This window comes from Filicampus tigris, chromosome 21, assembly GCF_054856515.1.
Source record: "Filicampus tigris isolate MCC_2025a chromosome 21, RoL_Ftig_1.0, whole genome shotgun sequence".
Taxonomy (NCBI): Eukaryota; Metazoa; Chordata; class Actinopteri; order Syngnathiformes; family Syngnathidae; genus Filicampus; species Filicampus tigris.
Genome location: NC_141237.1, coordinates 13384285 through 13409289, shown reverse-complemented (window position 1 = coordinate 13409289; position 25005 = coordinate 13384285). Strand labels below are relative to the sequence as shown.

General features: G+C 39.0%; 3 protein-coding genes and 1 long non-coding RNA gene across 8 annotated transcripts in view; 1 reads left to right on the top strand and 3 right to left on the bottom strand.

Moving 5' to 3' along the window:
- Positions 1-4470, bottom strand: part of stau2 (staufen double-stranded RNA binding protein 2) — a 96759-nt gene extending 92289 nt beyond the window's left edge. For both annotated transcript variants that reach the window (XM_086020304.1, XM_086020305.1), the window contains exon 1: positions 4313-4470. The gene's annotated coding sequence lies outside the window, so the exon portion shown is untranslated. The remainder of the gene's footprint in view (positions 1-4312) is intronic.
- The window catches only part of LOC147127684 (uncharacterized), a 32844-nt gene extending 19960 nt beyond the window's left edge, over positions 1-12884 (top strand). Inside the window, exon 5 of the long non-coding RNA XR_015084154.1 lies at positions 11296-12884. This is a non-coding gene — a long non-coding RNA (uncharacterized LOC147127684). The remainder of the gene's footprint in view (positions 1-11295) is intronic.
- On the bottom strand, positions 5003-11855 carry LOC147127685 (ubiquitin-conjugating enzyme E2 W). 3 transcript variants are annotated; one of them, XM_086020306.1, is made up of 6 exons: positions 11773-11855; positions 10867-10958; positions 8281-8383; positions 7993-8148; positions 7002-7077; positions 5003-6917 (listed from the first exon to the last, which is right to left on the bottom strand). In XM_086020306.1, the coding sequence occupies exons 1-6, from the start codon at positions 11785-11787 to the stop codon at positions 6904-6906; spliced, it is 456 nt and encodes a 151-aa protein (XP_085876432.1). In that variant the 5' UTR covers positions 11788-11855; the 3' UTR covers positions 5003-6903. The 3 variants fall into 3 exon arrangements, with proteins under 3 accessions (XP_085876432.1, XP_085876433.1, XP_085876434.1); XM_086020307.1 differs by lacking the exon at positions 11773-11855 and adding an exon at positions 11239-11746; XM_086020308.1 differs by lacking the exon at positions 11773-11855 and adding an exon at positions 11063-11174.
- A 717-nt stretch (positions 12885-13601) lies between the features above and the next one.
- On the bottom strand, positions 13602-21113 carry LOC147127683 (elongin-C). 2 transcript variants are annotated; one of them, XM_086021507.1, is made up of 4 exons: positions 20982-21113; positions 20213-20237; positions 19947-20090; positions 13602-14046 (listed from the first exon to the last, which is right to left on the bottom strand). In XM_086021507.1, the coding sequence occupies exons 2-4, from the start codon at positions 20214-20216 to the stop codon at positions 13856-13858; spliced, it is 339 nt and encodes a 112-aa protein (XP_085877633.1). In that variant the 5' UTR covers positions 20217-20237; positions 20982-21113; the 3' UTR covers positions 13602-13855. The 2 variants fall into 2 exon arrangements, with proteins under 2 accessions (XP_085877633.1, XP_085877632.1); XM_086021506.1 differs by lacking the exon at positions 20982-21113 and adding an exon at positions 20680-20822.
- Between the last annotated feature and the right edge of the window lie 3892 nt (positions 21114-25005).

Genomic DNA, 25005 nt, shown 5'->3' with positions numbered 1-25005 from the left:
GTTAATCCACCCGTTTTTAGCCATTGCTGGGGGCGGCCATGTTGCCACTTCTGTCGACTGAATATGACATATGAATATCACAGTTGCTCCGGGTTCAAGTAACGACCAATCACAGCTCACCTGTTTTTTTTTGTTTTTTTTTTTAAATCTGAGGCATGACGCATGATTGGTCGTTATCTGAGCAACTGTGATGTCATTTTCAATAGACATAAGTGACAAAATGGCCGCCCTCTGACATGGCTAGATTTTGCTGCTTAAAGGGGTAAGTCAACCCAAACATACTTTTTTCAACAATGTTTTATGCAGGCCCACTAGTTGAAACAAGGTATTCTGATAAATATTGCGCTTGTGGAATAAGATTTAATCCAGCCGTTTTAAACCATCTCTGGGGGCAGCCATTTTGTCAATTCTGTCAACTGAAAATTACATCGGAGTTGCTCGGGGCACAGGTAATGACCAATCACAGCTCACCTGTTTTCTGAAGCGGAGCCATGATATGTCTTTATTTGAACCCTGAGCATCTGCGGTCATATTCAGTCGCCAGAAGTGACAAAATGGCCCCACCCAGACATGGCTAAAAATGGGCGGATTAACTCTTATTGCACAAACGCAATATTTATCAGAATGCCATGTTTCAACTACTGGGCCTGCATATAACATATCCTTGAAAAAAATATGTTTCGGTTGACCTCCCCTTTAACTCATATTCCACAAAGTCAATATTAATCAAAATGCCTTTCAACTAGTCGGCCTTCATAGAACATGTTCTTGAAAATGTTTTGGGGTTGACTTCACCTTTAATAATAACAATGCCTTCTTTTTCTCATTCCAGATGCTTAAAGTTGTTGTATTGAAAGTACATAAACCGGTGACACCTACAAAGTTGATATAGCCCACCACAGTAATATGGAGTTAAAACGAAATTTCGATCACTACCATCATGATGCATGACATAAGAAATCGTACAAGACTTCACCTAAAACAGCATCAAAAGGATTCATTCTAAATGCTTGGCCTTTTGCTATTTACAAATGTGTACCTTAAATACCTTAAAAAGTAAATACAGACAAAACAACCAGAAAGCTGAAAAGGTTTTCCTAAGTGGCCTGCTGACAACCCTTTTAATTTGATCCCTATCTACATGACTCTGCAAACACTTTCCTGTTGTGATTTTGATTTCGGCTTCTCGAGACCGTGAAAACATCAAAGAAAAACGATTAATGTGCCGATTGGCGCGGTGTGTTTGCAAGTTCCCGACGACGTGAAAGCACCCTGAATGTACCGTGTTGCTTGTGCAGCAAGCGTGTGATGTGTATGTGATTCTGCTCTCCCTGAGTGTGCTTTAACTTATTTAATGAAACCCCAGTTGGAGTTACCTGTAACACTAAACACTAGGTGTGTAACGGTACACTCGGGTGTATTAATACGTTTCGGTATGGCATGTTCGGTTCGGTCCACTTGCGTTCGGTTCGGTCCACTCATAAGTGCGAGCTTACGCACGGGCGCTATTGACCGTTGCATGCGGGAGAGGAGAGTGGCGTACACAACAGTGAGAGCCAGAAAAGAGCCAGAGCTCGAAGGTTGTTTGGGAACATTCTGGCTGTCCTGTTCAAATCGCAGATGGGGAAAGGTACGTGGTTGAGTCCAAAAGTTGTGTGCCGATATTGCTACATGAGATGGGCGGCAGGTAGTACGTCTAACATGCACAGAATCATCCGACTGTGAATGTTTCTTAGACGAGGGAGAAAAAACGCCAAACTTAAATAGCGAGATTTATCATATTGTAGCGTCTTCCAGGAACACGCCGTCAGACGTAGTTTAATTATCACGTTTTTATTAATCCAAGAACAACTGCTCGCGCTCTTCTTTCGCCGCTGCTTCACTCGCTTGCCGTACGATGCATTCAAGAACCTCGGAAACATCACAACTCAGCAACACACAAATCCAACCACAACACAGATAACCCAATTCGTTACAATATGCTGTTGAACATTCAAAGATTTCAATGCCTAAAAAGTGTATACAATTTCATAAAGTTAATGTATTTTTTCATAAATTTCATATTTTTTATAAATAGTTTCAATATAGTTAGCAATAATTGTAACTGTTATTGTATGTTTTATTTTTTTCATCACAAAAAGTGTATATATGTACTGTAATGACAACTTGGCTTTAACTTGAATACTTAGATGTGTCATAGACTGTTGCTGCTGAGTGTTTAAAGATTTCAGTGTCTTAATAATTTACAAAATTAAGAGATCTTTCTTGTTAGTGGATTTTTTATTCTGGTGTAATTTCTTAGAATATCACCTGAATGGTTCGCTTTTATTTCTTTTTCGAAAAAAAAAGTACAGTTTACTTTTCAAAATAAACATTTTTAGAAAAAAAAAAAATCTGTTTTTTTGGGACCAAAGACATATCGAACCGAAGTTTCCCAAAAAACGAACCGAAACGTGATTTAGCGTACCGTTACACCCCTACTAAACACACAACAAAAATAATTAAACACATTGTATATTGAAATCCAAGACATGCTACATTTTAAAAACATCACCCGTGATAATGATAAAGTCAAGGTTAAATCCTATTGACATGCCAATGGAAAATTGCATTGACTTCCGGTTTGACTTCCGACTCCCTTTAAATCAGGGGTCTTCAATCCTGTTCCTCGAGGGCCGGTGTCCGGCTTGTTTTCCATCTCTTCCTACTGCAACACAGCTGATTCAAATGATCAGATAATCAGCAAGACCTGTAGAAGCTGTAACGATCCTGATCATTTGAATCAGGTGTGGTGTAGCAGGGAGAGATGGAAAACAGGCATAATTGCTCTTTAACATACCAAAAATATAGTTAGACCCAGTGGCGTTACCAGGATGCCAGATGTGGGTGGGCATTAGTCTTACCTGGGCCCCCTGGTTTGACCGAATATTTGAATATTCCATAAGATTTCTAGTAGGATATTCAAACAAAAAAATATTCGATAGGGTGAGGGTAAGCATTTAATAAGCATTATTTCCAAGCAAATTGGGGGTGGGAAAAAAATAAATCACTCTTCACACACTGTATAACACAGGTTATATAGGTTCAAATTATAATATATTATAAGCCATTTCAGAATTGCACAACCATTAAACAAACTATTTGTCATATTTTTCCAAGAACTGTCAATATTTCATTATTTTGCCAGGTTAAGTCAATGACCACATCTGTAAATCAGAACAAGTGGTCAAACTTAAAAAGGGAAGCTGGTGGGTGTGCAGAAAACTCAATGTACCGCTGCAAGGACATGCTAAATGGGTAACAAACATCGGTCCTCAAGTGCCGCTTTCCTGCATGTTTTCCCATCTCTCCCTGCTGCAACACACCTGAATCAAATGATCAGGATCGTTATTCGGCTCCTGCAGAGCTTGCTGATGGGCTGATCATTTGAATCAGGTGTGTTGCAAATGGGAGAAATGGAAAACATGCAGGAAAGCAGCCCTTGGGGACCAGTTTGAGACCCCTGTAATAAGCTAGTTATTGGATCTGTTGCCTTCAGGTGTTGAATTGCATCTTTAATAGTAGCATCAATATAGAGGTACAGTTTGAATCCTTAGGTTGAATTGTGCAAATTTTATGGGCCAAGAACTACTCTGAATATTTATTTCTTTCGCAACAAAACTACATTAACAAGTTGTTTAGAATCTGCGGATTATTATGCATTATTGCTTAAATTAATTGTACGTACCGGCAGTATAATGGCTGAAAAACTAGCACCGATCATAACATTTCGAATTTCTGCTCGACATTGCGTTCTCGCTGCGACACATGCTTCCGTTACATTATGCAAAATTACAATGCCTAAGAACCACCCGTAAGCACATCAGTTCTTGCCTCAAATATGGGGATGGGTGTTATGTTGCAGGCTGTCTACGACCCCAACATGCATTCATGAAGGCTCCGACTGTGTCCACTTTAGCAGGAAGCTAACGTTGCCAAGCAGAAAAATCAACCTTTCCTCTGCGTGGCAGCTTCCCAGAACAAATGGTCGTGATGTGCAAGGACTCCGGGGCGATTATGGAGTCTGTAATTGGTAACTATCTCCTATTAAGCAATATAATGTCATGTTATTGTTGCTTCAGCTGGTTTCAAGCTCATCATGGCAGGTCGGCCGAGCACCCCTCTTGTTAGCATCACCATAGCGCTCCATCTACCACCAAAGTCTCGGCTCTTACAGCGCACATCAGCAACATAAGCGGAGTGACAGCAGCATTACAAATGAACCAAAGACAACCTTAACAAAGTGACGAATATGCATGTGCATTTTTTTTACCTTTGTTCAGGGCCAGACCCCAGTTACACCTCCAACATTGGCAAACACTAAAGAGAACTGGAGGCAGTTGAAACACACCATTTAATAAGTGTGGGTAATGAAAATGAAAGTACATCAAACCACTGGTAAATTCAGATTATTCACATTAAAGTGTGTACGAAGAGAGTGTCTTGTGTATTTCGACGCTATTGAATGCTCTGTATTGCCTCTATAGCGTCCGAAGAGATTGAGGCAAAGCTCGAATGATTTTGACACCCCCGCGGTGAACGAATGGTTCAGTCCCAGTTTTCCTCTCTAGCAGCGTCGATTCTAGACACGATTTACTGTAAATTCCGTTTATGAATGTAAAAATAAAGCTTTTAATATGTAAGTTTGAGAAAGCGCACATATTTTGTCCAAGTGCCGCCACTTAAAACGGGAAAATACTAGGTAGATTGACTTTTCGCTGCCGCGCACAAGAGTGCACTTTCAAACTTTAAGTACATAAAAATGAATGCTTGTCTTACACTTGGTTATTTTATTTCATATCTGGCTGTGTTGTTGCCAGCATTCAAAGATGCGGAAGTTAGGGAGCGTGTAACCGTTACCATGACAACTATTAAACGAATAGCAGTTTTGGTAAAACTCGGTTCACTCATTATAGTGCTGAATAAAAGTTTGTTAAACAAAACACCACTTTAACAACACCAGTTAAACAAAAGTGAATCTTCGCTTTTATTATCGATTATGAAAATGAACAGGCACCTATTACACAGAGCTTGAACATCCCAGAAGTGTTTTCAAAAATAAATATGAAACCCTCATTAGCTTCGCTCAAATAATAAAATAAAATCTGCAACTAGGGAGTTCAAACCACATTGAAAATGAAAAACCAATGACCCACGTAATTTATTAACCTGCAAGTTCTTCTGTGAAGGCTTTTGCAAAGTCCCCTCACAAATCCTGTTATGGCTGCTTTGTTAACACAATCATTTCAGTACCATCATCTCTGACAGCGGATGAGAACATTTATAATGAAAAAAACATACTGTTAAATATTTGTCTATAAAGTTATTGATATACTTAACATACCATAGCAGTGCTGTGATCTCTACAGCAGGAGTATCATCACTCAAGATAAACTAGCTAAACCTGGGGTTTGCAAATGCAACACAAAACAAACCAAGATGGAAAATTCAAGTATCTCTCATTGGTTTCTTGAGGAACGGTGATTACTTTCAATGACCAAGCCCCTCAGGTGAACTTCGTAATTCCCATTAAACTCACTGTGTCAGTTGTGGAGAATTTTTTTTTTATAGCTGTCACAATGTTTGATGCCACTAAGCAAATAAAAATAACAAAAAAAATGTGCATGCAATGCCACTCTAAAACTACTTGAGATTTGTATAGTATCCCTTGATGCTGGCTGTACACATCGTAATTAGTCAAACGTTACAGGTCAACTCCTATTCATTAGGCTATGAAGTTAATCTATCTCCCCCAACATCCTTCTCCCCCCCCCAAAATTAAAGCCCTCTATACAATAGCTCCAGACGTGTTATAATTTTACAATATAACAGTCTCTTTTGGTGAAAATATAGTTAAAACATCTGATAGGTATCTTTATTGGAAAAAAGTACCTGAGCCATAACGCTGACCAGGCAGAATCACAAAACCATTATGTTCTTACTCCTGGGACGACTCCCCCCCACCCTCCACCTTTGTGTAAATACAAATATATTACAAAAAAAAAAAATGTAGTCAGCGATCCAAACAGCCCCACCCACAACAGTACAAGAACTAGACATTTTCAAAGCATGAAAGAGTTTTAAAAGAAAAACGCAACAGACATTCTTAAAATGAAAAAGGGCCCTGTTTATAATTTAGGCTGGACACCGAGCGAAACAGTTTGAGAGCTTCGACTTTGACCTAATGCCACACTTGTTTTGTTACCACGACCAGTCAGTCTCCAGGGGAATGAGCATTGTATTGACGCTTGAACTAAAACCAGAGTGGAGGCTGCTTAGTTTTGGGAATGATGATGTACTGACAGTGCCACTTAACTACATACTCACAGTGCATATAATGTATATATATATATTTAAAAAAAAAAAAAAAGAAAGAATAGATGAAGCATTTTCTTGGGTGCATGATGGTCAGGTCCCTTCAAGAAATCCTTTCGGATAACTTGTCAGCCCAAGCATGCGTCCATCGGTTGGTTATTATTGCACAACACAAGGACCTTAAAGTCCACACAAGGACCTTAAAGTCCACACACACACGCAAAAATGTAACAATCATTTGAAAAACAGGAAATACAGGGAAAAAAAAAATACACCTTGCATACTGCATTACTATCATTCCACCCTCTCCCCAAAAAACATCCATCTTGGGTGCATCTAAACGTTTTTCCATTCTTCGTTATTACCAACTAAAACATGCATGAAACTGCCCAGCAGGTGAGGGGAATGCAGTCAGGAGTCTCCAGCGCATTGGTGTCTGTCCATTGTTCCAGTCAAAGGTCAGAGTTCAGAGACTGAATGATTAAAAAGTGCTTTACGTAGGTCAGTAGGACTTCTTTTCTTCTGTGATTATTACAAACTTTTTGTACATTAGCAAGTATCATCTGTGAAGAGAATGGCAAACAAACGGCAATTTTAAGAGACATCAGTGCTGGGTTTCAATTCATCATCCTTGGCAAAGCACTCACCGTGATACCACCATTTTGTCTTCTTTGGATTTTTGTTACACGTTCTTACATAAAAGGAGTTGTCAGGTGGTCGTCTCTGAGGGACAAAAAAAAACATGGCTGTATGTTACAGCTTGACTTCACAAGACATTCAATGTGACCAAATACTTGGGCATAATAAATTCATCCCTTTGTCGATTGTGTAGAATTTGAAGATTCTATACAGAGGGTGCTCGGTTTACGACACTTTCGTTCATATTGCGATGATATAACCTGAATGAGTACTAGTCAGACACGCTATGATCCATCACTAACCTACACGGATGGAGTCCCCCATGATGACATTCTCAGTTCAGTACACTGTTCATCCTTTCAAAATATCTTAATTGCAGTAAATATTTGTATGAAAAGCACACCTATCAAATCAAATGGGGAAAAAAAAGTGAGTACGGCAGTATCTGAGTGTGCCTTCTGCGAATGAGGACGTCATACGCCGGGTACTGTAACCTTGACATGTTGGAAACCGAGGACACCGTCAAGTTATGTGTGGTGGATTTCGCTGTCTGGCAGAGGGAGCCGTTAATTTAGTCCCAAGTAGCTTGGCACAGCAAATAAATGCTTACATCAGGTGGCAGAGGGTACAATTAACCCGGCTTTCCATCTGTTGCCATACATACAACAAAATAAGTGATGGCTTCCTGCAAGTAAATCAGCCTAATTGGCCCATATTCCATACCGGGTAAGTCATTTTGTGAGTAACTAGAAGTTTGCCGTCGGAATCGCTGACGGAAGCCCGTTTAAAATCAGAGGTGGACCAGCCTGTATGCAGGTACTATTTTTTTCCCCCTCGAAAAAAAAAAGGCGAATGGACGACGGAAGGGTACCCACGCTGCAGTGAGATGACGAATAACGGACGCTCAATTTTTAGTAAAATGCCCAGCTCTGTTTGTAATTTTCTATGAAATCTCTACAAAGCTCATCCCTAAATTGACCTTTCCCTTACCCTCCTTACCTTTTCTTTGCAGCTGGACAACATGCTAATAATGCTAAGACAAACAGATTGCACTGAGAGGGCTGGCGACCAGTCTTCCGTCAGGATGGATAGACAGATGTGACCGTTGCTATACACGTGAGGGTGGATAGGTACATTGTCCCCTGTGAACATTACCTGCAACAATGACGCAGAAGGACAAATCAGTTACCTCACGTCAACTAATTCCAAAGGCGCTACGCATAGAAAGTTGACAAAATTCTCAGGCGCCTAAAGTTTGGCTTAATGACATGGTCGCACAGTGCTTACCTGAGGTGAATCGAAAGGATATCGACTACTAAATTTGAAGAGCAACTGAAATTTTTCTCCTTCGTACAGTGTGCCGGGGGCCCCCTCCATGTCTACGATCCACCTGAAGAAAAGTACGGTGTTACAGAAAAACTGTGCACTATTTCCTCAAATAGTGGCCAGCCGTGTTTATCCCAAAACAGTTTATCATCAATCACACTCATTTTAAAATGTTGACAGAGAAGAAAAACAACATGGATAGTTAAATTCAGCAAACCACAAGTACGCAGGGATTAATGCACAATATACCCTGTAAAAGGTTCTCAGCGTGTACAGCTCCATTAAACTAAATTTGCTGTTTATCAAGAGATGATTGAATGCCTTTAAATCAGTCCAGCACAGAACACGAAGGATTGCCTGCTCATAGTATAAAGCTCCAAGGATAAGAAAAAGGGGTCATTGATAGTAGCATCATAATCGCTGGCCTAATTTTCTTCCAGTGAGCGAAGCTGATAGAACATCAAGAATTTGTGGCTTTGGTTTACGGCCTTGGGGAGCTTTCCGCTCAGTCCTAGTGTGAACAACCATTCAGGCCATATGACAATCAGGTCAGTGCTTTTCTCTGAGAAGGCCTAACGTTTACACTTCAGTGTTCAAAAATAGCTCCAGGAAGTGCGGAGGTATCGTGTAGCTCAGCCACTATCCGCTGGTAACACTTGTCACCTCCCAAAAATTTCCCATTCAGATCAATAGTTTGTTCCAGAGCACAAACTGTCACCATCACAAGACCTTTATCGACTGTGCAGGAAATGTTTTAAGCAACATGTATTTATAAACGATGGCATATCGCACCTCTTTAACTGTTAGGTTTGAAACAAAATTTAAAGGAGGAATGTTGAAACATTTTAATATGGAGTCTCATAGGATATGCTGACTAGGGCTGTCACTATCAATTATTCAATCACTTATTCCATCGATTAATCAAATACAATTTTATTTTGCATGAATGTCTATTACAAAACCATTTTCCCATGATTACTGTTTGCTAAGCATTTATTTTTGTTTATTTGCTATTGTTTGGAGATTAAAAAAAAAACGATTAAGCAACAATTAAGAAATATCACACATGAGGAAATGATGTACTCACCAACCTTTTTGAAACGAATTCAGTTACTATTATATTAAATACTAAAGGTAATCAGTCTGCTTTCATGAGGGACTAAAAATCACCGAATTATTGTGAAGAGGCTGAAATCAGAGGATTTGGACAATTATAAGTTAAAAAATACCTCTAAATGGTTACTTACTAAAACAGATGTCTCTTAAATTGATAATCGATTAGTTGTTAGTCATCGATTAATTATAACACCTCAAATGCTGACGTGACACATTATGAAAGTTGGACACCCAAAATTTTAAGACAGATTTTGGCCAAACTCCAAATTTTATTAACTTTAAAGAGTGCGTTGCATCACTGTAAATGTTACAGCCAAATAAAGACGAATGCGCCAAATCTTGTACAATTTAGAAGTCTACCAAACGTTATCGGGAGGAATGTGCAATGCAATTATTTCCAGTGGGAGTATTTTTTCCCAATATCAGAACGCAACTGGACAAACCTTCCTGAATGTGTGTGTATGACCTAGAGGCTCCACAGCATATTTACATCAAGCATATTAAGATTCCATTATCCTTGCATTTATGTGTGCAAGTCCAGTGAACCATATGAGAAAAAGACAAGGGCCAGCTGAGCATATATTTGTCGTAGGAGTTTCCTGTTTGAACTAGTTGACTCCTAGCATTACATTTTTAAAGTCAAACCATCTGCTCTATCATACTCTTAACAGTAGCCAGCGTGTTCTATACACTGTAAACAGACAAAAACAAGTGGGCACCTTATCTCAGTCACACACACAAACCCACAAAGTATGCAATCTTCCACATTTGCTTCTTAGAAAGGAATTGTCTTGACCTTCGCGCCCAACCAAAAAAATATTTGACTCCCTGGGGACTTGCTTAATGAACATGGAAATTCATTCAAAAGTCAATGCACAGCACCTCGGAAGGGCTCATTATAAAGGTTGAAATTAAAAGACACACCCATTGAAACTCTAAAATGTGTATACAATGCAGAAGCCAGCCTAACTGGTTGGAATACTTGTCTGTCAGACAAAACACAACACCTTTTCGGTCCGACCATGGAATAAAGTTGAAGCATTTCTGTGAAAGCTGAAACAATAACAATGTTTCAAGCATTACAATGTAGTAATGCTTGAAGAAATTTAAAACAACTGAATACATTTAATACTACTCAACATTTATATGGCTAATGGAAGGAAAGGTCAGTTAAGTATCACTACGTCCTTGCTGTTACAGCCCAAGTCTTCCACTTTGAATGTTCAGTATTTTAAAGTGGAAGGTAATACTGCACAAGTGTACCTGAGAGAGGGCACAACACTGTCATTTGCTACAATGACCCTATTGCTTCCTGCTGAGAATACAAATTAATTCATACTCAGTTATATTACTACAACTTTGATTCAAAGGAAGAACATCTGTTAGGGTTAGGGAAATTTGAGGTTTAAAAAAAAATACAAAAATACTCACTGAGTTATGGTGTTCTGTACACTTTTTTCATTCAGCGTCATTCCTGGGGGTGGATCATTTTGCAGGGCTAATAATTCCTTTTGTAGCCGTTTCTGTACATATATATATATAAAAAAAACAATTTACAAAACAATACTACTGAAAATCTAGGCTACATTCACTCATCATTTTTAACAAAAACATGAGTCCCACTTACGGCAAATTCCAGTCTTACAAGAACGTGAGAAATATACAAAATTTTGATACCTCACAATTGTGAGCAAGAATACTTAAATGTATATTGGCTGGGTTTCTACCGCGCTACTGCCCCATAACTTGAACAACTATGTTGACAAGGATTCGCTTTGAAACATAATCAGATTCCACACATACAAGCATCGTCATTCTGTGTATCCTGGTGTTTATTCGGTTGTTTCCACTCTTGTGTAGTTTTCCTATGGAAGCGATGCACCTGCCCAGCTCAAGAGGAAACTAGAACAGGTCAACCTGCGCACCGCCTCACAAGCTAACTCAGCCGAACAGCAAACGTTCGGCCGTCGTTTAACTGAACGAACCTGAAATCTGAACTTGTTACATCATATTAGTTGAGGTATCAGAGTGGGAGTCGGAAAACTACATGACAGGGCATGGATAGGATATTTTCGTCCTGGCTAACTGGTTTCTGCGCTAGCCTTCACTTGCTGCTGCTGTTGATGATAATGTGCTAACGTTAGTAATGCTAGCACAAGCCAAGCTCCGGACTTGGACAGTTGAAGTCGAAATGTGTCACCGCATTGACATTGACGTCATCGCCACTTCAATTAAAGCCGTATGTCGCTCATGACGCGGTGAACAAAAAAGGCCCAAAGAGTGTGGACAAAAGGAGGTACACGATCAACTTGGGGCCGCTGTCATTTGTGCTCTTACCTGCATCGACGCCATGATGGAACCCCCCTCCCGCCCCCACGCACCAGTAAGCGCACAGTGCTCTGGTGATGACGTCAGAGGGACACGTGACAGCACAAGTTGTTGACAGTTTGCCCTCCCGTAATTTTTCCCATATAAGTCTATTATTTGGAACTATAATTGTATTCTTAAAAGTAATAAATCACCACATTTACAAAATGTGATTGATAAAAACATTGTTTTCGCGAAGGATTTATTTAACAGTAATGGTCAACTGCAGTTAATCTGGTCGATTTTCTAACTGAAAAGGCATTTCAATGTCCTCTTAAATTTCAAACTGTAATAACGCCATCCCTAGTGTAATAATTGAATTAATGAAATGCGAAAAATGAATTTAGGAATATTAGTTGGAGTATGGCGTGTCTTGTTCCTTTTAAGTTCTTCATTACAAATAAAGTTAGAGAATAGTACTACACGATATACGCAACTAACATGTATGTTTCATGTTTTCTTGATATTGATAACACTTGTTCTTTTTGTAAAGATGAAGCTGAATATGCAAAACAATACAGGATTACATTGGATGGGGAAAAATTATCACTCTTTTCGAATTAATGTAAACATAAAAAATGTACAAGTAGTTTTTCATTTTATTGATATTTATATGTATTTACTGTCTCTTGCTTTGATAACAATTAGATCGATATTTGGTATTTATGAATGTATAGCAATTATCGATCTACATGAGAAATATTTAAAGAGTAGCTCACAGATATCCTTGTTTGACGTTTGAATAAATTTACACAGGGTGACACAAAAAAAATGGGAACGTTTCAACAGTCCAACAAAACAAGAGTGCTGGAAGAAAAATATTTCATAGTAATATAAACCTTAAAATATGCCATTCAAGAACCTTTTTTTTTTTTTCAAATCATGTCCTGTTCCTCGATTGCGTCCTGTACGAATGCATTCGGAAAATTCCCGTTTTTTGGGTCACCTTGTATTATTTCTTTATTTTTTCTCTTATTTGATTATTTTTCTTTTATCTAAATTCATTTTTTTTTTTTTTGTTGTGTATGTATGTAAAGTATGTAAATTGGATTGCCTGATATTTGTATGATGTATTTTGTCAATTAAAAACAAAACCCAAAAAGGACAACTGCCCTCTACTTTCCCAAAACAAAATATTACATGTAATCATCCAAAGGAAATGTTAATAACCAAACTAAAACGTTATAAAAAAAACATACTTAGAGTGAATAGAAGTACAAATAACTCAGTTACTGTACTTAAAGACAGGCAGCGGGACATGGAGGAACGTGAACCACTATGTAACATTGATATCGGATTCGTTGTTGTAATTGACAGGACAAGGTATATATATATATATATATATATATATCAACCAGTTCAGGGTGTCCCCCGCCTACTGCCCAAAGACAGCTGGGATAGGCTCCAGCACGCCCCGCGACCCTTGTGAGGAGAAGCGGTACAGATAATGGATGGATGGATATATATATATATATATATTCTACTTAGGTGCCTTTCAGCAAATAATCGTCAAGTATAGGAGTTAAATAAGTACTTTTACGTTTACTAGAGTGGTTTTAATGTACATTCACTATGGAAATATGTTGATTTCAAATTTGCATTAGGTGTGTAAAGAGTATTTTTTGTCAAGCCATTTCAGGCTCATCCTTACTTCCCATCTTTTTTTCAATTTCAATTCTTGATTTTGACTTGCGTTGTCATTAGAAAACAGGTGTTTGTCCAAAAGCCTATTATTTTTCTATACTTGGTGTAGCATTTCGAAGACTTTGAAATAAAATAAAGTGACAAATACTCGAGACTCAGTTCAAATAGCTTTTTACTAAGACAGGGGGTAGGGAAGATGGTGGGTCAAACAGGCACGTTTGTCACATCTGAATAAACGCCGCCTGTCGAATTCATACATTATATTAAAATGAAATCCTTTAATACTCAAAACAATGATTGATATTCTGATGCAAAATCATAATGTTTTACATGGTTTTATGGCAAAACAAGTTAAATAGTCAAAAGCATCTAAAAGTGTTTTATATGCTACTGCATAAACACAGTAACTTTAGCAATCCAGGAAGTTAGCCGCCATGAGCAGTTCCAGTGCAATCTCGGGAGCGATGGGGAATTCAGGGATTTCCGTGGAGCTGTTGGTGTAGCGGACCTTGTAAGTGAAGTACATGCAGACCTTGGACAGGACATGAGAGGGAATCTCCCTGAAGTTGACTTCGTTGGTTTCATTCTCGGCAAACTGACCTGCATGAAGAAGAGAGAGTTGTCAAAAGATTAATACCAGAGCTGCAAATACACAAAAAAACAACCTTTTGTCTTGTGTCAAATTCATATTTTGATGTCAAGCCCAAACAGTTTCAGGCTGCAACATTGATAAAAGGAATTCGCCTCACTGCTCCAGTAGCAATGATGGCCATTTATTAGAAATTAAAGTAAACATTATGTATCCTGATTGTCAAAACCAAAATTATTAGAATTAATTATTGGTATGATCACGGTATTGGTATTGGAGAAGTCCAATGTTGACCCTAATGACTGATTATGATAAATAGAGTCCACCTGTGTGTAACTTAGTCTCAGGCCATGTGTACACAAAACTTTGTTCACTAAAATCAGGGGTCCCCAAACTACAGCCCACGGGCTCACCTTTGGCCTGGCCCTCTCAACAATACCAGAGACGCGTTATGATTTTTTTTTTCAGTCTGGCGACGCGATTGAGACTAATACACGCATAGAAGGTGGCATTCTATTCCAACTGAAGCTTGAGAGCCACGGCCGAGGCTACCTCGACGGTCACCCAGCCCGTTGGTCGTGGCCCCGCCTTGGGGAAAGCAGCATCAGGCAGCCGCCGGAGCGTGAACGTACGAGCTGTGTATTTACCTCTTTAACTGTAATATTACATTCGCTGCTGAATACTATAATCGTGTGGATTTAATCAACATTGGATTACGGTACAAATGTATGAGTTCGAGCGACTTTTAACCGCACATAGAGAGCGGGAGCTGTGTGGATTATTTTCGGGCCTGTCAGGCACCGTAGGTGGTGGACGCAACGTAAACAAAAGCGGGGCTGCCGAGATGGGCTATGCGGCTAGGCTAGGGTAAATGCTAACCACTCAAACTCTGCTGCCGAGGCTCCTCTCCACATCCGACGCCAGATATGTACCACACAGAACGGGTGATCTGGAGCAACAACTAGTGGGAAATCGCTAAGTTTGGAGCTGTTGCACTTGTTAAGCACGGAAACCTCTGGCTATATGCTCAGATTTACCACCTCTTCAGTGCAACTGTACTTCAGGCTAACCGCAACACAAAGTTTCGTCGTCAGATTATGATGTCCTAATGCGCAGACTACAACTGATGACAACTTTTTGCACGCATGCGGCCCTGGTGAGCAAAAGTGGTTCAGAAAATGGGTGGATGAATAGCAAACGCTATGACACTGCACTGTGTCATTACTGTCCTAGTAGTAATTAATACTTCTTAGAATACAAATGGCCAGGGCTTGAAGCGCAGCTATATGGCAAGTGATATTCTTAATCATCTGTTTTATTTGGTTATTTAAAATGTTTTCAAATGAAAATGACCATTAGTACAAAAAATAATTTTCATTTAAAAGTATGTGTGCACACTAGTGGTTACTTTGTCAAATGTGCATGCGTTGTGGCGGGCAAGTTACTTCCAAAATGTAATTTATTACATATTACTTCCAGGTGAAAGTAATAAGTTTCTTTACAATATCTTTTAAAGTTTTGAGTTGAAGTTTTGTTTTATTTTTTTCATAAAACAGGGATTCATTTATTTAATAGTCATTTCGACACTGTAAAAGGAAAATGGAAATTGGTTACCACACTATAGCTGGTAAAGTTAACTTTTAATGAGGAAATTTAACGATAAAAAGATGGGCTATAATATCATATGTTTCAACTCTACAGTGGGAGATCACTACCTTTGATCAATAATTATAAGATTTATTTAATATAAATATTGGAACTGATATTTTGTCCAGGAAATAAATAATCCCAAAGTGTAAACCATAAATAAAATGAAAATCATCAACATACTCAAAATTAATTCACACACAACTAATAGTGATGTTTGACTTATAATTGATAATTGATCTAACACACAGACAGACACAAGCAAAAATATTTATTGATCTTGTCAAAAATGGACTGACAGTTTTTTTCTTTTTCATTTAATTTTTTTTTTAAATAACTGAAAAGTTCAGTTAGTTGTAATTCTCTTTACTAAATGGAGACAATAGTTTGTCCGATGAGAATTGCCGTAGCGTGATGTCATCGGCCACTCTCATCGGCTTAGACGCAGATGGATTTGCATTTGATTGCTAACAACCACTCAGAATGATCACTGTTTTGCATACTGCAATTGACGGCACATAATTAAAATCATATCTAAAATGCATAATGACTTATTTCTTTGCAATTTATTCACAGATTTTTACTTAGGTTTGTTGCTGCTTGTATTTTGAGTACCGGTAAATGTTTTGTATTTTATTTTATGAAACCATGATAGTGAGCGGTGTCACAAACAATAACTTATGTTCCCAGTGAGTTAAGAACTACCGGTACTCATTCTCATGGTTGGATAAGTAAATACCTCATCTTAAAAGTGAAGTATTAATCTGCTCTGTTTAAATAATGCCATTATGTGTGTTGTGTTCCCGAATTTGTCACATGTTCCGAGGCTCAGTAACTGTAATATTACAAGAATTTTAAGGGTAACTACCTATATTACCTCGTAACTGCCAAAATGTAATATTACTGTCCCGCATTACCCCCAACACTGCTGCTAAGTAAATCATTTGCTAAGTAAATCATTCTGTGAGTGATTTATACTTTGAAGCATTAATAAATATTTATATACAGTAAAACACGTGCAGTCCTGTAATTTTCCTGACAGAATTATAAAAAAACAGGAAAATTAAATGGTAATTTTTTCAGGAAGGAAGGAGGAAAGGAAGGAAATAAGACAATTTTTCTCTGCCACTAGAGATGTACGTGGTGTGTGTTGACACTTGTTGATTATTAACAGAGCCTGAGACTTTAATTTGTATTTATCCAAGATATTTTGTGATCTGCAAAAATGTATGATCGCGACAGGCCTCCCAATAAATGATTATATTTAGGCACCCCAGGAATCGTCACACTTTTCCTTTTACAAACTGTCACCGGCCCCCCATCGAAGAAGGAAAAAGTTTGGGGACCCATGCTTAAAGTAATCCCATAAACAGGGAAGCGCTTCAGGAAATGTGTACATCCACAAGAAGACGCTGTGAGGCTGTAATATAGATGCCAAGTCTGAAGTGGTGCTGTAACACAGCCACGGGTCGTCAACAGACAACAGAAGCCGCCGGAACATAAAAGAGGACCATGACTCAGGTGTAATAATGGCCAGTATTTCAACACAATCACGAAAGGAAAGATTATATTTTGGATGGGTGATCACACTATTATCTGCAGACATGGGCGGGTAAAGAATGAAGTGTTGAGTCTTTCTTTCCTTTCCAAATTGTGCCGAAACAGATCCAGAACGTTGGTGCTTCGGTGAAAGCAACATGTGGGACATCTAGTGGACGAAAGAAGTCAAAGCAACCTCACTCCTATCATTCAGCCATAATGGTAAAATTAATATAACGATCAACGTAATTTTTAAAAAGAAGACTGTCGTGGTTGCCTTGAAAAATGTTTTCTTTCATGCAGAGATCCACGGCTAAAATTGGGGTGGGGGGGGGGTCGTTCCATAGGGCAACTATTGGGTACACACTGCACACATCTGGCCTTAAGGGAAGAGTGGAAAAAAGAAAGCCATAAATGGTCCCACTTGAAGTTTGCCACTAGCCACAACAAACATGGAAGAAGGTGCTCTGGTCAGATGAGACCAAAAATGAACTTTTTGGGCTAAATGCCAAATGGTATGTTAAGTGCAAAAGTAACACTCCACATCGCCCTGAAAACACCATCCCCACTGTAAAACATGGTGGTGGCTGCATCATGGTCTGGGACTGCTTATCTTCAGCAGGGACTGGGAAATCATATTGTTGGGAAGATGGTTGGAGCCAAATACAGTGCAATTTTGGAAGAAAACCTGTTGGAAGTCTGCAAAAGTACTGAGATTTATCTTCTAATAAGACAATGACTTTTAAACATATAGGAAAATCTACAATGGAATTGTTCAAAACTAAACATATCCAGGTGTTAGAATGGCCAAGTAAAAGTTCCGACCTGAAATCCAATTCAGAATCTGTGGAAGACCTAAAAATTACTGTTCTGCACAAACATTCTCCATCTAATCTACCTGCAGCTGTTTTGCAAGAAAGAGTGGACAAAAATTTCAGTCTCGAGATGTGCTGCAAGAGTACTGAGGGGCGATGATTATTTTCACACATCTCACTTTTCAGTTTGTTTTTTTAATTTGTGTTAAAAAAAATCATTGTATAAATTTCATTCTACTTTGAGTGCCCCACTTAAGTGTTGATTATTCACAAAAAAAAAAGGTTCTTTCTTTGAAAGATAATTCAATATCAATACGGATCGTGATAGACACGTGATCGATATCAATACAAAATGCCTTTGATAAAATGTTTGATAGAAAAAAACTAGCAAACAAACCCAATCGCGGATGGTGTATGATGTAGGCAGCACGCAGCCGCCTCCAAAAACAAAGAAGTTAAAAAAACACAAAAGAAGTATTTAAACTAACGAAGAAGCAGCAGCTAACCCAACGGAGCATGCGTGCGGGCACGGCGGCCGTGCGCCATACTCGCTTCGAGCGACATAACTTGGAAATAACGTTGAAATAAATGACTAGTCAGCTCAGTGCGACTCTTACAATAAAATATTATGCATGATTACCCGATTAAACACCTCCGGATGGAGACGTGGTGTACACATAAAGGGCTTCCCTGTCTTTGACATGCTAGCGCCAGTTAGTCGTGTCCAACCATTGGCATCACACTCAAGTTAAAATCAAGCAAGTAAAATATTAATGGACTATGGCAATAATGAGCCCGCTAAAAAGAGAAAGTAGTCCTAAGACGGTTGGTCAACGATAATGTATGCACTGCAAGAGAGTATTAGTTGTATGAACATTGAATGAAGACTAATGTATGTGTATCAACAATACTGCTTGGGGAAGCACCTAATGCAAATAAGCATTTAAAATGCATTGGTGGAGGAGAAACGGAACATTCCGCTACATAACGATGTACCCAAAAACAGTTAACTGTTTTTTAAATGGGTTTAAAACAAAATCAACAATTATCTAAATTGACTGATATGAAATACTTAGATTGTGACAGTTTTTCAGACATATAGCATTTATTTAATCTTTATATAGACCAGTTTATGTCACCCATTCATAGTTACATTGATCTCTTATTAAACGTTAAGTATTATGTTAAAATAAAATAACCTAAATACATTTTTCACCAGGTCATTATTTTCAATGGATAAAAAAAAAAAAAAAAAAAAAAAAAGCAATATAACAATATCGACCAATATGAAACACCTGTATGAAACACAATACATGTATACTTTTCAGTCATATCGCCCAGCCTTACTTTGAAACCTGAAATGTGGCAAAGGGTCAAAAAGTTTAAGGGGGGGATAATACTTTCACAAGGCCCTCTATATCTGTCACTTTCAATCTCAGCAATTTTATCGAGACTGCTCCGTTGTGTTTATTCCACTGAGTGAACGAAGCCACCTACACGCTCTGCTATTGTTAACAAATATTAACATGTTTTTTTTGTTTTCCCCTCCCAAATACACTCAAGTAAATGTTGGAACGTTTCACAACTGTTGCTGCATAATGAAGCACTTTACTTTCTTGATGCCATGATGCCTCTCCAAGTGCGCTTTGTGGCGATGCTGCTGCAACACCTACTGGTATCAGATGTTAGTTTTATTACAGCCACCAAATGTTACCACCTGTTTCTGAGTGGGTGCAGCATTTATGTGTCCTTGTGTGTGGTGCAGACATCAATTTATTTGTTATATCTATACACCAACTATACCGCTTTTCATCATTATAGTCATGGATGAGCAAGAGGTGAATTTGGGCAAGAGGCAGTCATCCACAATACCTATTGAACCATATGGTACACAATGTGTGAATCCTCACCTGGACCACTCAGCATAGCCTTGATAGTACCCGATGTCAGTGCATGTTCTCTTTTCACAATGAACTCATGGCCATCTGAAGATATCAATTTCACATACATGGCTTCTGGTCCTTCACAGCCGCCATAGGTCCTTTCTTCACCATCTATGACACACAGGCAGAGTTTCTGACAGCTGTAAACCAAATATTTATGCTCATAGTGGTGTATGCACACCGCGTTCTTAACACCTATTTCTATCTACCGTAAAGAAAGCACGATAACTCACCCATGCCGATGCAGGGGGTCTGTTCCTATGAAGACAAGAAAATGGCATAAAAGCGTTTGTATAAACATATATGCACATTCTCCGCGAGTAATGAAACGGGAGTGGCGATGTGTGCCGAGACGCTGGTTCCATTACGGGCCCTTTAAGTGAATGTTGGACAAACATCGCTTCAAACCGAGATATTTCTTCAAACCCCATTTTGGCGAGCTAACAAAACTACGTTAGAAGTGTGTCCTTCGTTTGGGCGACCCTCGGTATTGAAATCTTCGACCAAAATCACCAACCGAGTTCGCCGCAGTTCGTGTAGCTGTCTCATGCTAAACTGCTATCATGCTAATGCCGGGACAACTCGCGTTTACTCAATAAGACACGTTTACGACAAGGTATTTAAAGCTCAAACGATCATCATGACCTTAAAAAACACGAAACGTGAAGTAAAAATACTAAAACATATTAATAAGCCTTACCACTTGTCGGTAGACGGTGGAGTAGCAATAGTGCTTCACCTTACTTTAACAGCCGGGATGTTGACAACCGGAAATAGTTCCCTAATGTACGTGAGTTAAACTATTCCGCGGTGCTCCCGTGGCAATGACAAGTGTTCCTTTTTTGCAAATGAACACTTTTATAACTTTTTCCCTCCCTTTGTAGTGCATATACAGTATTTTGTTTTAATGTACTGGAAGTGTTGTAGGTAAGCGATTCACACGGACATAACAATAATTCCATTTGTACTCGTTTTACGGTAATATTTGTAGCAATTACATACCTGAAATTGCTAACCGAAAGTGCCCCCCAAAAACACACACACAAGAAAAACAAAAGAAAACGCAAGAACATGCAATAATTTCCTCCTTAAATTCATTGAGTTTCATTTGCGGCTTTCTGGGTGAATACAGCCATGATTAGTCTGAAGAGAAACCTTTCAAGTAGTGACGTTGACGATATGCGTAATCTTTGAACGGCTCTGTTAGTAATCGTCAGTAGAGAACATTAACCCCCAGTAGAAATACGGTGAGAGATTTTTCCCAAAATGATTCACACAAATACATCTGTGATTTTCACGTGTTTTTGAGATGCACAAACATATGCGCGAATTTCAAAGTCAAAGCTTTATTTTAAATTACTTTCACTTGTGCTTCATACAAAGTAATCGAAATTACAAACTAATTTCGCTTTCCCAGGTGTAGAAAAGACGGACAAACAACAAGACGAGACATTCAACAGTAATTAACATGCACAGACAGGCACAATGGGTACGATAGATAACAGGAATATAAAAACAACTAATATGTAAGGTGCATGACTACTATTTGCAGAGTCAAACACAGCAACAGCAAGTAATGACAGAAAACCTAAATTTAGCCACCGAGAATATAAAAATAATATCATGTAAGGTGTATGCATCTTGAGGTATTGTTAGGCACAAATGACAGCAAGAGATGGCAAAGTCAATGTCAATATTGCAGCAAAGGTAAGGCAACAAAGGCAGTCCAGCGGAGATGTGCAAACTGCATAGTGCAAATACAGTGCAACAGAGCTGTGCAACAGAGCTGTGCAAAAGGGTGTGTGTGTGTGCGTGTGGGGGTGAGTGTGTGTGTGTGCGTGTGTATGTGTGGCAGGATGAGATGCATTTGCCCCCTGGTGGTAAGTGCACAGCCCTGACCTAATCAATTAGCAATTGAGGTTTCCCTATAAAGGTGAGCAGGACTGTTGTGCCCTCCTCTTGATTTCTGGTTCTGCGGTCCGCCCACTTCTGAGTGCCTCATTTGCCTCTGTTGGCCTGCAGCAGGGGCGGAGCCATGGGTGGACCTGGGTGTGCACAGGACCAACCAGATTGACACACTGCCCACTCAGTGAGATTCATGGAAATATACTTTTACATTTTTAGTAAATTTTTAACCTCCTAAGGCCCAAACTGTTTTTTTACATGCATTTTTTTGAATTTCATTTTGCTATTTGGGCTGATTGGAACCTAATTAGAAGAAAAACTAAGCATCATCTTTTAGTTTTTTGTATTGTATTGTACTGTATTTTGTATACATACTGTATTTTGACTGTAGTATGTAATATAGAGTTATGCTCCTCAAGGTGTAGCTGCCCACACGCACTGCTTGAGTTGTCTTTGATGAAATCTAGCAGGCAGTTGCAGAGGGAAGTGCAACTGAAAGTGAAATTTATAATGACATCATTTGCAATATATAATGTGGTTAATTTATTATTATTATTATTATTATTATTGTTATTATTATTATTATTATTATCATATTTTATAGACATATGTGGTGCATATCTGTTTAAATATTCATATTTCAGATGATAATTGAAATTTCACTTTTCATCCTGTAGAGGTCGTGTGTGTAGCAGAATCGCCCCCTGCTGATGGTCTCCCTGGGCTGTGATGGGAAAGAGCAGGTGCGCATTGAATGTGACAGTGACATTTTGCAGGCCCATAAATCTACATTCAAGATAGAATGAGTGAGTTAAGAAGCATGCGCACTGCGTACACTTTCCAAAAAAGAACCACTTCTGCCACTGATGTCAAACTTTAAGGCGTGACCTGGGAACACCCTTATGGTTGACGATGCAAAGCTACTCATTTTTGGTGTTTGGCGCTTATGAGCTCAGAGATCAGACAGTTGAGAAGTGGGCTGATAGTCACGGTCAGGTTCAGAATGTGACATTGATTTGGTGTCGTTGCGTGCCCAAAAAGCGATGACTGGTGAAATATGAGGCAACCGGGAGCTATAACACTTAAGATAGTCCACAGAGTGAGGATGGTGTGTCTTTGTGCCGCAAAAATAAAGCAATGAAACACACAGATGCTACAGAAGTGACGCCGCTGACCTGGAATTTGTTTTATAGTAAGGCCTGGCTTTCACTGTGTTCCAAGTTCTGTTGGCTCATGCACGCGCGCACACGCACACACGCACTCAAGCACAACCCTACAGGCACATGCACACCCCTACACCCAAAAAAAGCAATCATTGACCTTCCAGTCCCCCGCCCCATTACACCATTAGTGCTTCTGATCAGAGCAGGCGGGTGGCGGCGGCCTCTTTCATGTCCCTCTGATATGACCCCGCCCCACTGCAGCTGCTCGATGCTCTATTTTAGGGAGGCTTCCTTGACACACACAAACATACAGCTTACACATGCACTTGCAAGCACAATATACAACATATTCTGTCATGCCAAGGCAAGTGATCTACTCCCTCCCATGGAGATCATGAACACACTTTCTCTTCAGTACTCCGTAATGAGAATGTCAGGATTTTGCCTAGTTTGTCCAATATACAGTGATACGGTACCTCACTTTATTGCGGTTCATCGTTAGCGCATATAACATGCATTTTTAAGCCATCATTTTTTAAAATGGATTTCTACAGTATAATAGCAAGTCATAATTTAAGAGTTTTTCAATTTCAGACAGCGTAAAGACAAAGAGTTAAAGAAGGGCCTTCGTAAACATACTCGAGAGAATGAATGCCTGTGAGTAGTGTTGTATGTTTGGTTAGTATGTGTTGCAGTATCAGTTTTTTGAAGGTTTATAATTACTGTAACATCTAAGCGAATTTCCTATAGGAAATTCTATGAGTTTTTTAAAATGTTTTAGTATTAAGAGGAAGTCAAACCCCAAATTTTCTTGACAATAAAAATGTTCTATGCAGCCCCACTGGTCAAAACACGGTATTCTGATTAAATTTGCGTTTGTGGAATATGAATTAATGGCAGTAAAAAAAAGCTGTGAAATCCACTCGTTTTTGCCCATCTCAGGGGGCGGCCATTTTGCCACTTGCTGTCGACTGAAAAAGACATCACAGATGCTCTTGGCTGAGGTAACAACCAATCACAGCTTACCTGTTTTCTGAAGCTCAGCCATGATTGGTTGTTACTTGAGCCCTGAGCAACAGTGATGTCATTTTCGGTCGACAGAAAGTGACAAAATGGCCGCCTCATGAGATGGCTAAAAACAGATGGATCTTGCTGCTTAACTCATATTCCACAAACACAATATTAATCAGAACGCCATGTTTAGACTAGTTAAGGTGCATAGAACATATTGTTGCAAAGATTTATGGGGGGTTGACTTTATATTTAAGATAGCTGACTTTTGTTTTAGGAATTAATATGGTTTCGTTGTGTTTACAGGTAGAATTTGCAGTGTTAAAAAAAACACACATTTCGTCATGGATGTTAAAACTGTGTATTCAATCAGCGTATCGTGTCACTGTCTAGAGCAAATTAACAACTAGATGAAGCAAAATTTCCTTCAGCTAAACCAAAACAAAACAGAGGTAATTTGATCGACCCAGACCTGACTTTCAGCAATACATCAAATCAATCACTAAAACAGCCTTTCACCAGCTGAAAAACATATCCAGACTGAAGGGTTGCATGCTGCAAGCAGACCAGGAGAAATGTATCCATGCTTTCATCTCCAGTAGACTTGATTATTGTAACGGTCTTCTTACTGGTCTCCCTCAAAGGAGCATCCAACAGCTGCAGCTCATTCAGAACACTGCAGCTCGGGTTCTTATCAGAACAAAAGAGATCGGAACATATTACTCCAGTCCTAAAGACTTTACACTGGCTCCCAATTAAACGTGGAATAGATTTGAAAATGTTGCTACTGGTCTTTAAAGCACTGAATGGTTTGGGTCCTGAATACATAAATGAAATGCTGATTGAATATAAACCCTGTAGGGCTCTGAGATCTGCAGATTTGGGTCAATTAGTGAAGCTCAGAGTTCAAGGTAAACATGGTGAAGCTGCATTTAGCTCTTATGCTG

Coding starts and splice junctions, on each gene's coding strand:
- LOC147127685 (XM_086020306.1), bottom strand. Junction 8,149..8,280: donor ATCCTTTCGATTCACCTCAG/GTAAGCACTGTG, acceptor TCATTGTTGCAG/GTAATGTTCACAGGGGACAA. Junction 7,078..7,992: donor TGTCCAGCTGCAAAGAAAAG/GTAAGGAGGGTA, acceptor TTTGTCCCTCAG/AGACGACCACCTGACAACTC.
- LOC147127683 (XM_086021507.1), bottom strand. Junction 14,047..19,946: donor GGCTATGCTGAGTGGTCCAG/GTGAGGATTCAC, acceptor TTCTTCATGCAG/GTCAGTTTGCCGAGAATGAA.